Source organism: Trichomycterus rosablanca, chromosome 14 (genome assembly GCF_030014385.1).
Source record: "Trichomycterus rosablanca isolate fTriRos1 chromosome 14, fTriRos1.hap1, whole genome shotgun sequence".
Taxonomy (NCBI): domain Eukaryota; kingdom Metazoa; phylum Chordata; class Actinopteri; order Siluriformes; family Trichomycteridae; genus Trichomycterus; species Trichomycterus rosablanca.
Window position 1 is genome coordinate 3,297,153 of NC_086001.1, and position 15,842 is coordinate 3,312,994.

The 15,842-nt window shown below is 40.1% G+C and overlaps 1 protein-coding gene across 1 annotated transcript; it reads left to right on the plus strand.

Annotated features, from left to right (window-relative positions):
* The first annotated feature begins 10,158 nt into the window (after positions 1-10,158).
* On the plus strand, positions 10,159-14,794 carry fabp2 (fatty acid binding protein 2, intestinal). The gene is made up of 4 exons (XM_063008673.1): positions 10,159-10,275; positions 11,576-11,748; positions 14,270-14,377; positions 14,608-14,794. Exons 1-4 carry the CDS (start codon positions 10,209-10,211, stop codon positions 14,656-14,658), a joined length of 399 nt encoding a protein of 132 aa, XP_062864743.1. The 5' UTR covers positions 10,159-10,208; the 3' UTR covers positions 14,659-14,794.
* Positions 14,795-15,842: the final 1,048 nt, after the last annotated feature.

The window sequence follows — 15,842 nt, forward strand, 5'->3', positions numbered from 1 at the left end:
TAAAACAAGTCATGTGTTTTATATAAGTTTGGGATTCAGTTTTATGGGGCTGGAGGAGGAACCAAGATTGTGGTTCTTACTGCTTTATTTGACTTGAATTAAATTTAGATGTTACCTTAAGTTCTGGTTTAGATCGAGGTATAACTGGTTTATTCGGTCTGATTACAACTGATTTCGAGAAACACCATCAACCAGCTACTTAAACAGTAAAACAATCCACATTTATTATTATTATTATTATTATTATTATTATTATTACTATTATTATTATTATTACTATTTTTATTGTTTATTAAAGCAGCTCAGTTTTTCTTACCTGTTAATATCAGTAAACTGATCAGACGTTTTTCCATTGCTGACATGGTACTAGAGGAAAAAGTTAGATTAGTTAGAACTACTCGACAGTCTTAACATAAAAAAAATAAGAAATCATCTTTAACTTACAGTTTTTTACAAACCACAACAAGTTAAACACACAGCTGAAGTTTAAACTGTTTGAGGGAAAATGCATTTCATGACGTTTATGGGATTTAAATTTTAGATTTTTGCAATTGAAAACTTTTGCCATTTTAAGCTTTTATTTATTCATTATGTTGTTGTTGTTTTAATTCAGATCAGTAAAGTACAGTCAGTGCCCACATTCACAGGGCAAGTTTGACTGCACATATTAAAAAGAACCTGACCTTTTTAAATCTGAACCCCCAGTTTTCTTCCTAACTTAAAAAATGGGTGCAGTTAAACTAGTCCTGTTTAAATGGGCACAGATAATTCAAAATATTAATTAAAATAGATTTATATATAATGTTAGCCTTAGATTTTGAGAAAACAATATTCCCAAAAATCTGTGTTTAATCTTTATTTAACTAAAATTTATGTGTAAAGGAACAGGTACAGAAATCAAGTTTTAAACTTCTAATCATGAAAAACATCTTCAAGTCAAGAGTACATCAACTTTTAATATCTATTAACTTTTTCTCTAATATTAGTACTAATACTAATAATATCAATAGGATGTTTCATTATTATTATTATTATTATTATTATTATTATTATTATTGGCATTGTAATAAATTCATTTACTTAATAAGAGCTTTTTGTAGCAAATCTGTATAAAATATTATAAAATGTTACATAATTATTGGAATATTAAATAAGAACAATAATATGTACCTGGAATTACAGCAGGTGCTCGGTCACTCTTGTGGCTGTATACTTTGATTTTATTTCAGTAGAACCTCGTCCAGCCGTGTTGGTTTCAGTAACTTGTACTAATGTTAAAGTGTAATGCAAAACATCAGCCCTCATTTTCCTTCTGACGTAATCAAATCAGAGCAGCTCATTAATAAAACATCATTTTCTACCTGGAAGCCACTGCTGAGCTGCAAATCTGTTACTGCCACATGATGAAGAAACAAATGAACGTATTTATCACCTTACTGTACAGACTACAGGACTGAAAGATCCCCAGTAGAATCTCAGTAAAAACATGATTGAAATGAAAGTACCAGCTAATTAAGGAAAAGATAGTGAAGAGAAAGAAGACTGCAGCACTGTTGTTGTGGATATACAGTATTGTGGTTTGTTTGTTTGTTTGTTTATTAGGATTTTAACGTCCTGTTTTACACTTTGGTTACATTCATGACAGGACACGTCGTTACTGGTTACACAAGATTCATCAGGTCACAAGTTTATATTGAACACAGTCATGGGCAATTTCGTGTCTCTAATTCACCTCACTTGCATGTTTTTGGACTGTGGGAGGAAACCGGAGCTCCCGGAGGAAACCCACACAGAAACGAGGAGAACATGCAAACTCCACACAGAAAGGACCCAGACCGCTTCACTTGGGGATCGAACCCAGGACCTTCTTGCTGTGAGGCGACACCAGTATTGTGGTTATTGAGATCATGAAATTAAATGTGTTCAGTTAAATGAGAACAAATTTATTTACACATGTAAAACCTTTCAAATTTTCCACTGAATTTCATTCATTAATTTATTCATTCATTCATTCATTCATGGTAAGGGTTTGCTGGTGTTGATATAATATTTTAAGTGGATGTTTCCAGTTTGCTGTTTATAATAAAATGCTTAACAATAGTGTGAATTGCAATAATCAACATTCCTGAGACACTCAGGCAGGAATACATGCTCGACAGTGTCCAGGTCATCTCACACCTCTTCTTATTATTGAATTCATGAGTTTCAGCTTCATCACTTGCTAACAGGTGTAATACATTAAGTACATAAAGAAAATAATATGCTTTCTACTTTGCACCAACAGTTTAGGGAAGGTCCCTTTACTGTACTAGCGTGACTGTTCCCCTTTGCACAAAGCAAAGTGCGAAGCAAACTCCAGTGTCCCTCACACAGACCACAAAACTCAAACACTAATTGACCAACATGCCCAGCCATATAAACATTCTTTAGACTGAACAGGCACAAATTCCCACAGACATACTTGAAAGACTTGTGAAAAGCCCTCTCAGAAGAGTGGCTGTTGTTCTGGCTAAAAAGATCACACAGAGGTCACTCTGTTTGGGATGTCCGACAAGCTCATGGTCAGGTGTCCAAAGACTTTTGGCCGTATAGGGTAGTAACTCCCATCCTCCCTCCCTCCTTATGCAAAACATCAGAGCACATTTTCCTACTTACATCAGTCTTATCAGGTCATTGGTAGGAAGGTCATCTATTACAAACTCACTGTTAAGCTACAATTACTGCAGTGTTACATGATGCAGAAAATAATGAATAAATTCTGTTATATTAGATAGAAACATCAGCTGTGCCGTGGACTTCAGACTGCATCACATGTGAAAAATTTTAAATGAGGTCGAAGTTTCCACTTCATGAAAATATGTAGAAAGAAACAGTCCAAACTAAATTTCTCAACACACATAGACTAGGAATTTTAAAACTTCACCATCTACAGTCCATAACATTATTAAACGTTTCAGAGAATTCAGAAAACTGATTTTGAATTCCTGCACTCTGTTAATAACCCACATGATTCAGTAACGAATGAAACCACCTGGGCTCAGGAATGCTTTTTATTTACATTTCTCACTGTCCCAACTTTTATTTTGTTATTTTATAAATTGGGTTCATTGTCAGGAATTTGTTTCACCTTGTCTGAACAGGATTGGTTTGTTTATTTGAATAAACAAATGTGATTTGAGAAGCATCATCAAAAGCTTCCGGGAATAAAAATACTGACTGAATTTAATAAAAATATAGAGAAGAAAGAGAAGTTTTATTTTTTCAAAGGTATACAAAGGAAAATAAAAGATGAAGCGGCTCAGTGCTCATCATACAGGATCAGATCTTTTAAAAAGTGGTTTGGTGATCATGAAATAAAAAAAACTGTGTATATAAATAAACACAAATTAATAAAAGATTTTAACATTTTTTACCTGAAATTTTATTTTGGATGATTAATTTATTGCTTACCTTTAACCTTTCAACCCAATTACATACAATACAACTACAATACCATTTAATTCCAGTAAACAATAGTTTACTAAAGCAAGAATAACATTAAAATACTATTATTAAATCAGTAAATAATAAAGCTTTCCAGCTTTTAATACAACCATAAAACATGATCACTTAAATTCTCTGTTCAGTACATAAAACATGTTTGTAGTACAGTAGTAGCTTGAAACTCAACGTCAATTGGTTCTGTGAGTGGCATTGAGTTTAAAAGGTTATAAAAAATAAAAGTTGAGTTTTAAGGTATTTTTTCCCGTAAGGACGTTTGGGAAACCTGTCAATGCATCCATGGTCCCGAGGAACTGTGTATATTTTAGGCTCATGTAAAATAATGGGGTTGTTTTTGACACTTATACACTGAAAATAACAAATATAATATAAACACACTGAAATAAAAAGCTGATTCTGATTCAGGGAGGAAAAATCCAGATAAACACAGATACACGTGAAGCTTTCAGACTGGATCTGACCCTTATTCCAAAAGGTGCTGGGTAACACTGTCAACAGACCACCGAGATTAATAACATTACCATAGGCTGATGACAAAAGCTAACCAAATAAAACGGACCACACATGACAAAACAGACAAAATAAATAAAAGTTCGGTTGCATAAATTGTGGCACTAGAATAAAAGCTCCTTTTATAATTGTGAGCTGCTTTGAGATACTAAATGTGGCTATTTCTTGATCCATCTGCAGTCCAAAAGTGCCACCAAAACGGGCAGAAACGAAAACACACTTCATAAATTTGACTCAGTCCAAAGGTTAAGGTAAAACAAGATGTAGTACACAATCAATCTATATAGAGGGATAAGCCAGCAGTCCTCACACTTACTGATAACATCAGGAAAGCTCTGCCAATAGTGGCTTTCTGAAGGACATCGTCTCTAATCACAATCAGGTGTTGGGAATAATGCAATCAGTCTAAAACGTTGGTTAGCGCGGCCTCTAGTGGGCAGGTGGTGTATTGTTAGGGCTAGTTAGAAGTTCAAAACTACGTACATTAGTGCATTCTAATTCATACAAATAACTAATTTACATGATCAAAATCTCTCCCTTTCAATGCGTATCTAATAAAAGTCTTTGTGAACAAGATCAATGAACGAATGATTCTTTTCAGCGCCACACCACAACAACTCATTCATCCACATACATGATTTAACACAGTCTTTTCATGCCTGATGCCCTTCCTAATTATCCAGGCTTGGGACTGGCACTAAGGCTGTACCTCGTTTTAGTAAATGGGCATAACCGATGTGGCACCCTTCTCAGGAGACTGGATGCTGTTGTAACCAGCAAGGGATCAGAGGAGGCTCCACATTAATGCTCTTGATTCTAAAATGGACAGTAAGGTGTCTACATACTTCTTATCACATAAAAGCTGTATTCTGCAAAACTGGTTCATGTTTATTGTGGTATTGCAATATTTCATCACTGCTGTTGGTTTTTACAGCTGTTGTGTGTTTATACAGCCCTTCTACAGATCAGATTGGTTTAATCAGACAGTTTATCTGCAGGTTATCAGAGCTGAAGAGAAAAACTTCAGTCAGTCATTAACGTTACTGATAAACACGGTGTACAGTGAATCCAGCACAGGCTGCACACTCAACTGCACAGCAATAAGTAAAGCATTCAAACCTGGACTTTTATTTTCAATTTATTGGATTAGAACCGTGAATCCTAGCAGTAGCGGGCTAGCTGGTTTTACCACAATGCCACCCGAGCGCCCTGTGCTTATGTTATTTTGTACTTAATTTAATTAGTTACTCAACACCTGAATTCTTATCAGTACTTTTCTGTAAGTGAAAAGTGGTCATTTACACTGTACAGACAAAAGTATGTGGACAGCTCTGATCATTATTATTATAGATTTTTTTTGCAGCTTCATTTTCAATTCCTGTTTACTGTAGTTCTTCTCTGCACTTACATCAGCACGCTGTTCAAGCACAAAATCCAAGTGCAAATAGACGGATGGATAGGTAGGTAGGCCAATTCTCATTGATGCACGTGGGTAGCGAAGGCTGGCCCGTGTGGTCTGATCCAACAGACGAGCTACTGTAGCTTAGATGGCTGAAGAAGTTCATGCTGGTTCTGATAGAAAGGTGTCAGAATACACAGAGCATCACAGTTGCAGGGTGGTTTTGGCAGCAAAAGAGGGACTAACACAATATTAGGAAGGTGGTCATAATGTAATGCCTGATCGGTGTATTCTGTGTACACAGCCACACACACACACACATGCTGGTATGAGTGGATCAGACACAGCAGCGCTGCTGGAGTTTTTAAATAGTGTCCACTCACTGTCCACTCCTACCTAGTCGGTCCACCTTGTAGATGTAAAGTCGGAGACGATCGCTCATCTATTGCTGCTCTTTGAGTCGGTCATCTTCTAGACCTCCATCAGTGGTCACAGGACGCTGCACACGGGGCGCTGTGGGCTGGATATTTTTGGTTGGTGGACTATTCTCAGTCCAGCGGTGACAGTGAGGTGTTTAAAAACTCCAGCAGCGCTGCTGTGTCTGATCCACTCATACCAGCACAACACACACTAACACACCACCACCATGTCAGTGTCACTGCAGTGCTGAGAATCATCCACCACCTAAATAATACCTGCTCTGTGGTGGTCCTGTGGGGGTCCTGACCATTGAAGAACAGCATGAAAGGGGGCTAACAAAGCATGCAGAGAAACAGATGGACTACAGTCAGTAATTGTAGAACTACAAAGTGCTTCTATATGGTAGGTGGAGCTGATAACATGGACAGTGAGTTTAGAAACAAGGAGGTGGTTTTAATGTTATGGCTGATCGGTGTATGTTTATAAAATCTGACCCGCAGCTACAAGGGTTCATATACTTTTCCTCTGTGGACTGTGAACAAGAGCTAAATGTATACATTAATAATGTGTGTGTGTGTGTGTGTGTGTGTGTGTGTGTGTGTGTGTGTGTGTGTGTTATTAGTTAAGACAAAATAAAAACGTCTATGATTAGAACTTGGTTGAAGGTCAGACTAGAAAAGGGTTCACAAACTTTGCATGTTCTGTTTTACGAGCAGATTAATGACTTTATATCAGCGTTTCGCAAGATCAGATCGTTTCATTGCACACCCGCGATATCGTAAATGTTAACACAAATCCAAATGAACCAAACTGTTGAGGTGAAAACGCGTTACACATACGCGTCTGTATTTCACGACGGTCTTGCAATTTTCATTTTTTAGTTTCAACAACAAAATGTTCTTTTATTGTGAGTGAATGATTGGAACACACTTCTATATTGTTGGCTGTGTCAGAAATATATAGACATACAGATCTAATACTTGGGTGTGTTTTCATTAGTGCACTTGGATTTAATCATAATACAACTGTTACCTTGATTAACCAGTTTATTCACCATCAGTAACTTTACAGAACAGCTCTGGTTGGGTCTCTAACTGCTCTGCTTGGCAAAATGGAAAATATGAGACAGAAAAAGAGCAACAAAACTGGTCGACTTTTAGAGCTAACTTTGCTTTTCCAGTACCAGTTCTGATAGGTTATTTGTAGCTGTTTGTAAACTTTTCAAGTTCTTTCTTCTTCATGATTCCATCCACTGTCTGCAAAGCACCAGATCCACGGGCAGATCATAACTGTTCCACCACCATGCTTTACAGTAGGTACAATGTTGTTGGGTTTACCTAACCCTCACATTTTCTCCTCTAAATATAGGGCAATTGTAGCCTAGCAGTTACGGTACTGGACTAGTAATCGAAAGGTCACTGGTTCAAGCCCCACCACTGTTGGGCCCTTGAGTAAGGCCCTTAATCCTCAGTTGCTCAGACAATATACTGTCAAAGTACTGTAAGTCGCTTTGGATAAAAGCATCTGCTTAATGCTTAAAATGTAAATATACTTCTGGGTCATTCATTCATTTAATGTTTTACTACAGCAAGAAGGTCCTGGGTTTGCATGCTCCCACCGTGTCACCGTGGGTTTCCTCCCACAGTACAAAGACATGCAGTCTGGTTAACTGGAGACACAAAAGTCCCCTTAGAAAAAAGTGTGTGTGTGTTTGTACTGTGGAAGGAAACCAGAGCACTCGGGGAAAACACACACACACACACACACACACACAGAGAACATGCAAACTCCACACAGAAAGGACCACTCCACCTGGGAATCGAACCCAGGACTCGCTGTGAAGCAAGAGTGCCACCCTCTAAATCACAGTGCCGTCCCTACTTCTGGTCATTGTGTCCAAATAACTCGAATCTTAGTCCCATTAAAGGCAAAAAACTTCAGTCATGCTTCAAGATCTTCAAGGAGCTTCATGCAGTGATAGAAACATGGGTACAGGCACCCAGGTGGCACTGAAGTTTCTGAACTCCCGGGTTCGAGGCTCGGTGTTGCCACTGGTCAGCTGGGCACCATCTGGCGGGCATAATTGGCAGTGCCTGCAGCAGATACTAATTGGCCACCGTATCTGCAGGGTGGGGACCGGACTATATGTGGGTGGGTGGGTCTTCATACGCTGTGTAAGGACCCTGATTGGCAGAAGAGACGCCCGTGCAGGAAGCACGGACGAGAAGAGGAGGGCTGTACACGTGTAAAGAAGGCGTGAGCAGCGGCGTGCTCTCCTCGGATGCAAATCTGGAGTCTGTCAGCAGTGGAAGACAAATTGGATGCGCTAAATCGGGAGGAAAAATGGGGGAGAAAATGCATTTTTTTTTAAAAATGGGTATGTGATGAAACCATCCTAATTATATAGATAAAAAAGCCATTGGTTGTCGTCGATTATGATCTCTAATAAGGAATTATGAGGTTGTTAGAAATTTAGCATACAGGAGTCAGGAGACCAGGTCTTCAACAGCAAAGTTTTATTAACACGTACAGAAGTGTGGGTGCAGCTCTGAAGACCAACAGATCTGAATAGACGTATTTTTGGGGAGGCTTTATCTACACTAGGAATGAGGTGAGGAAGTAAGAAAAGGAGAAGAAGATTAAGGGTTGGGATTACAAAGAAGGTCTGGTGAAAAAAGATTGGGGAAGTGTGATAGAGATAAAATGGTGTGGGGGTAACACAAGGTACAGGATGAGGGGATCAGGACCCAGAATGAAGGATCAAAATATCCCAAATGTGTGAGGAGACAGGATGAGGGGGGCAGTTATCATATGATAAGAGGTGAATATTTCCTCTCAAGGTCACCCTACAAATATCAGTCCTGTGCCAGCAATCAAATTGTTAAAAACCAATAAAATACTTTTAACTTTATAACAATTAAAGATTGGAAGGTCTGAGGTTGGACTTTGTGTACCAGTCATTCATAAAGGCTACAGAAATGTTTGCCCTTTACCGTGTGGTCCGTTTTTATCAGCAGATGGATGGCCAGATATCATTATTACACAAGATCTTTCCACGATACGCCCACTTTATGAGGGCAGGAGGTTTGTATATGTTGTATCTGATCCAAATGGGCAGCAGGTCATGATAGATGTTGAGCAATAAGCTCATTAGTGAAGTGAGATTTGATCTAGAAAAAGATTAACTGTGTATACAACAATGAGCCGTTTTTACCAAGGCGGCAGCGTACATGAGGCTGGAACACCGTGGACAGGGCACCAATTAGTCACAGGGCTTTGACCGCCCCCCCCTCTCAGACATAGCCAATCATGTCTGTGTAGACCAAAGCTGAAGCGATTAATAAAACACTGGGGGGACCAAACCAACTGGGACGAGGTTCCTACCATATCAACAACTGAAAGGAACACTGATGGATCCTAACATTACAAAAGCTAGTATATGAGTGTGAGTGTGTGTGTGTGGGGGGGGGGGGGGGGGGGGGGGTTAAAGCATATCTGAATATGCCATCTTCCTCCCCACCAATTTATATTGTGTTTATGGCCTTGGTGTAGATGCACTACACCAGACAGGTGAGATTCAGTGGTGGGCTAACCTCAACCTCAATGAAAACCCTTGGGATGAATCTGAACATTGATGGTAAGCCAACATGGGTGCCTGACACTTTTTTAACTGTTTCCTCCCAGTCTAGTTGTTTCCAGTTCCCTTATTGCAATTTCCCATCGACCACCTTTACTTGGGCATGACCAAGTGGCCTGCTGGACACTCGACCAGGTCGATAGCACCAAGATTCAAACTCAGAAGCTCGAGCTGTCAGTAGTGGTGGATGAGCACCTGCATGAACGCTCCTTAGACCCTTTTTGCCCAAAATGTTGTGGAAGGATTTGAAGTATCGAGGCTGGTAAAGCCACAAAGGGAGGATGGCAGGAGGTGGAGGAGGGACTTCACGTACCTCACACTTTTGTCCATACAGTGCACGTTATTTGAACCACCTATTGAAGAGTGGTCACATGACCTCACCTCATTGTAATCTGTTGCCGTACACACCCAAAAAGTTCACATGCATCTAGTGTACACACACCGTGCGCAGAGCCACGCCCTTGCTCAGGTACTCGCCTCGTTACTCAAACACAGCGTTGCTCCAAAACTTATGCTATCCAGGTTTTTTTCACGGTTCCTGCACTGCATGCTGGGATGTGTTGCTCCACGGGGCTGAGCTTCTGGTTTGGTGAGCTTTACTCAGCCACATCATAATGAAGATTATCTGTAGATAAGGGAGCGCGTTCTCCTCACACCGGTATATAAGGAGAGGCAAGGAGACGGCAGGTTACTCCGGTACGTCCTTGACTTCTAGACTCACGCCCGGCACCTCCTGTCAGCATGACGTTCAACGGGACCTGGAAAGTGGACCGCAGCGAGAACTATGACAAGTTCATGGAGAAGATGGGTGAGAAAGATCTGACCTTGAAGACTTAATACTAGTAACACAAATGTTTCACTTTTGCAGCCTAGCAGGTAGAGATTTGGGTTAACATTCAGAACATTGTGGGTTTGAATCCCGGCTCCAAGTTCCTTAACCCTCTTGGCTTTACATTTACATTTTCGGCAAAGTGACCTACAGTTACTAGTCTAAGCAACTGAGGGTTAAGGGCCTTGCTCAAGGGCCCAACAGTGCAAGGGCAGTAATGGGGCTTGAACCAGTGACCTTCCGATTAATAGTCCAGTACCTTACCTGCTAGGCTACAACTCTTAGCTTTAGGGTTATACAATTACCAACCGTGTGCTCTGACCCCAGCTTCCAAACAAGCAGGGATAATCTCATTGTACTGCACACGTGTGTGTGTGTGTGTGTGCGTACATAACAAACAAAGGCGTTCCATCGCTCTGGATCATTTTCAGCACCTGGTAACCAGACGTACACAATTTAAAGGATGAATTTTAGACCAAACTGTGATATTTTTGCATGAAGAGCCTTTTCAGGTCATAATACACCATGTCAGTTGGGTTTGTCCAATGCAAAGCAATAATATGGGGTGGCATCGCCTCACAGCAAGAAGGTTCTGGGTTTGATTCCCAGTCTGGGAGCAGTCCGGGTCCTTTCTGTGTGGAGTTTGAATGTTCTCTTCATGTCCATGTGGGTTTCCTTACACAAGTCCAAAAACATGCAATCAGGCCAGTTGGAGCTACTTAAAATGCCTTACGTGTGTGTGTGTGTGTGTGTGTGTGTGTGTGTGTGTGAGTGTTGTGATGGACTGGCGCCATGTCCAGGGTGTTCTTGTGTGCCTTGCGTCCACTGAGAATTGGGACAGCATCCAACCCTGATCAAGATAAGCGGCTTAAAAAAGAAAGAAAGTGATTGATACAGCATCAATAAACTAAAATGTAATTGATTTACTGCAGTATACAGTGTTTTATTTTAGAGCAGGTCACCTCTACGACCCACACCTCCACCCACGCTTCATATCGTTTACTGGAACACATCGCTTTGTAACCCAGAGGTTGTTTTTTTTTTTTTTTCATGATGGTTATTGTAGCCAAAAAATGGTTTGTATTTAATTTCAGCAGAATGTGTTAATTATTATGATGTGGATAAAGATCAGATCACGTTATGTGAACATCCAGATCATTCCTGCCTCTGTATATAAAGCTATAAACATGCAGTAATGGCTTTACAGTGGTTTAATGGCCTTACTTAGTGACTTGACTTCACGGTTTGGTGGTTTACGGTGTGTTTGTGTCTTTAACAGGTATTAACCTGGTGAAGAGGAAACTGGCGGCCCATGATAACCTGAAGATCACGCTGGAGCAGACTGGAGACAAGGTTATTGTGAAGGAGGTCAGCACCTTCCGTACGCTGGACCTGGACTTCACGCTGGGCGTCACGTTCGAGTACTCGCTCGCCGACGGCACAGAGCTCTCCGTAAGTTTTTACTTTAAATCGTTACATTTATGCTGAACATTTCCAGATCTAACCCTCCTATTTCTATCCGAGCTTGAGACCTTGACTGAGAGAGCACTGACAAGTGTATTCTTCTAATGGCTAGGCTTTAAGACGGGTCTGAGTTGTCTGAGTTTGATTCCCTGGTGCCCAGGATCCTTTCTGTGTTAAGTTTGCATACATTAGCCAATCATGTCCATGCAGACCTTCGACCAGCCGATACCACCACCGAGATTTAAACCCTGTGTCCCCAGATCTCAGCAGTAGTGGGTTAGTTGCAGAAAAATAAATAATAAATAAAGAAATGAATTTTAACATGCACATAAACAGAAAATGAATTCGTACACAAGCGCCCCCTTGTGGAGGCTTTATGTTCTTTATGTTACATCTTGTAAACCACAGTGGGACCAGATTGCCTAATTTTTTATTAATTAATTATATTTCGTTTTGCGTTTCATTTTAATGCATTGTTTGTGTTGTCTGGGTCACGGTAAAAATCATGGATAAAATGTGCGTCACTTGAAAAAAAGGTTGAGCAGCCACCTAAAAAGAGGTGCAGGATGACCTAAAGGTAGCAGGAACAACAGTTACGCGATGAACTGCAGCACAGTTATCTCTGTTCCTGCATCCTGTTCGAAACTGATTGGCCGAAAAGGAAGCGCAGAGATTCTAACACGTCTAAAATTTATATTCATGAACAGAGACAAAACGGGCCACATTTTTTTGTATTAATAAAACAGCTGGTCATGTTTGGAAATAGAAGGGTGACATTTCAAGAAAAGCAAACCCACAGTAAATTAGAGGATCCGTTCTAAGCTTTGGGGTCCCAGAGACCAAATTGTTGTGGGAAAAAATAAAATAATAATAATTAACTAATAATTAACCAATTTAATGAACCAAATTAAAGAGAAAGAGAAAGAGAGGGGTGTGAGATTTTGTAAAGAGTTGTGTGTGTGTTTTGCCTTTTGCTTAATGAATCAGACCTGCAGTGACCCTAAACAGGATAAAGTGGTGGTAACAGTCAATGAATGAATGAATGTATAAAAGTCCTCTTTTTTTTAATCTCATGTTCCTTTATTCATGTCGTCATGCCTGTTCAGTGTGTGAGAGAGTCAGCTGCACCTTAACTGAAACATTCATTCATTTATAGTCTGTTTTATCACCGCTCCATCCCATTCAGGATCCAAGTGGGTCTAATTCATTGGGTGAAAAGGTCAACAGTCCATCACAGGGCACTAAAACATCTGAATATCTGCTGCTTTTGATCATGTTCTCTGGCTGTAGGGTCTCTGAGACCCCAAACAGAAGTGTATACATTTTGGGTGGGGGGCTGGAACACAATATCAATATTAAAAGTTTGTATGGCACCCCAAGCCAAGAGGGTTAAGGAACTCCCTCAAAAGCCCAACAGTGGCTGTGTGGCAGAGCCGGTATTCAAACCCACAGTCTTCTGAATGTTAACCCAAATTAGGAACAGCCATGAAGCATCTAGCTGATTGGCTATTCTGTGAGCTGTTATGCTGTCTATTAAACCACAAAAGGACAAAATTGAACCACAGTACAGCTTATGCTTATAAACACAGACTTTCTGCTCATGAGTAACAAAACTAAACTGGTTGAATCCTTGTTTACTGTCAGTACATGTTTACATTTGACTGCTGATCTATTATTAAGTTCTGCTGGTGTTTTTAACTGGAACTGAAGTGAATCTGTGAAATGTAGCTCAGCCCAGTTATTAGTTAGCGATTAATTGCGATTAATTTGGTTCTTTAATCTCAATTAATCTTGATTAAAAATTTTAATTGTGTGACAGCCCTAATTTATACATTTATCTATACATTCATGCATACATTCATCTATACATTCATCCATACATTCATTTATACATTCATTCATCTACACATTCATCCATACATTCATCCATACATTCATTCATCTACACATTCATCTATACATTCATCTATACATTCATTCATCTACACATTCATGCATACATTCATCTATACATTCATCCATACATTCATTTATACATTCATTCATCTACACATTCATCTATACATTCATTCATCTACACATTCATTTATACATTCATTCATCTACACATTCATCCATATATTTATCTATACATTCATCCATACATTCATCTACACATTTATCCATATATTTATCTATACATTCATCCATACATTCATCCACACATTCATTGATATATTTATCTATACACTCATCTATACATTCATCCATACATTTATCCATACATTCATCTATACATTCATCTATACATTCATCCATACAGTCATCCATACATTCATTTATACATTCATTCATCTACACATTGATCTATACATTCATCCACACATTCATTTATACACTCATCTATACATTCATCCATACACTCATCTATACATTCATCCATACAATCATCTATACATTCATTCATACACTCATCTCTACATTCACCCATGCAGATCTCGAGCGTAACCTTTGACCTTGTGTTGAACAGGGGACCTGGGTGATAGAAGGAGATACGATGAAGGGAAGCTTTGTGCGCAAGGACAACGGCAAAACTCTCATCACCATCAGGCAGTTCGTTGGTGACGAACTTGTACAGGTGAGCAACACAACATGAGAGCCCATCATACAGAGCGGCTCTAACCAGAGAACCCAGAGAACGCTCACACAGACATGAGCACCCCATGCCAGGCTCCTCACCCGGTTTGCACTTGGATCACGGAGCTCCCGGTGTGGCACCTACAAAACCTGTTGGGTGTGTTTAGTGTACATAAGTGCAGTTCGGTTCAAGTCCTGACGTGAAACGTCTGGTGTTTGTTGTTTCTGCAGAGCTACGAGTACGAAGGTGTGGAAGCCAAGAGGATTTTCAAGAGGGGTTAAAAGCCGGACTGAATGAGCCCGACACGCCCTCCAAACGCTCACCACACTCGTCTGAGGCGTCCCGCTGCACCGCGGCACCGTTTACACAGCCCATCAGTTTCTGTTTGCACTGCTGATTTTAATATATACCATAATAAAGTTCATTTTCAGACAGTTTAGTGTCGTGTGGGTTTGATTTTACACACTGTGCACATACATTTACAAACAAAACACTTAAAACTGACACAATACGGCCAGAACTGCATCTGTTGGACATATTCTGTGCCTATTTAGTCAAAAGAGCACACAAGCAACGCTCCAATTCATCCCAAATTTGTTCAGCAATGTTGAGGTCAGGGCTCAGTGCAGGCACTGGAGATTCTCTAGACTGAACTCGTAAAACCACTTATTTATGGACAGGTGAAGCTTTTCCCCCCAAAATGTTTCCATAGAGTTGAAAGCAGCTCATTTATTTATAGAACTGATTTTATACAGCTGTTAACATTGGGTGTGACTACAAAGACAGTAATCATAGGGTGTTCACATACTTTTGACAATATGGTGTTGTATTCGATCTAGTTACCTGTAATCAGCGACTCTTTGCAATTTGCTGCCACTCTTCCAGTTCCAGTGCCCAAACTTTTATGTTAGATCTTATTTCATAGTTGACGACAGGAGCTCCGTAATTGCGGGTGTGAAGGAGGAACCCAATGGTTTAGTTCCATCAGACCATTCAAAGAGACTCGGTCATCCTTCCTCAGATGTAGCCAATGGTCAATATCTCAGCATTGGTGTGAACCCGCCCCCCTGACATGTGTGAAGTTGCTAGCTTTACGAAGCCATAACATTAAAACCACCTCCTTGTTTCTACACTCACTGTCCATTTTATCAGCTCCACTTACCATATAGAAGAACTTTGTAGTTCTACAATTACTGACAGTAGTCCATCTGTTTCTCTGCTTGCTTTGTTAGCCCCCTTTCATGCTGTTCTTCAATGGTCAGGACCCCCACAGGACCACCACAGAGCAGGTATTATTTAGGTGGTGGATCATTCTCAGCACTGCAGTGACACTGACATGGTGGTGGTGTGTTAGTGTGTGTTGTGCTGGTATGAGTGGATCAGACACAGCAGCGCTGCTGGAGTTTTTAAACACCTCACTGTCACTGCTGGACTGAGAATAGTCCACCAACCAAAAATATCCAGC

Bases quoted from the DNA above. Each gene is read 5' to 3' on its own strand.
- fabp2 (XM_063008673.1), top strand. From the start codon at position 10,209: ATGACGTTCAACGGGACCTGGAAAGTGGACCGCAGCGAGAACTATGAC. The intron at 10,276-11,575 runs GTGAGAAAGATC...TGTCTTTAACAG, and splicing joins CAAGTTCATGGAGAAGATGG to GTATTAACCTGGTGAAGAGG. The intron at 14,378-14,607 runs GTGAGCAACACA...TTGTTTCTGCAG, and splicing joins TTGGTGACGAACTTGTACAG to AGCTACGAGTACGAAGGTGT.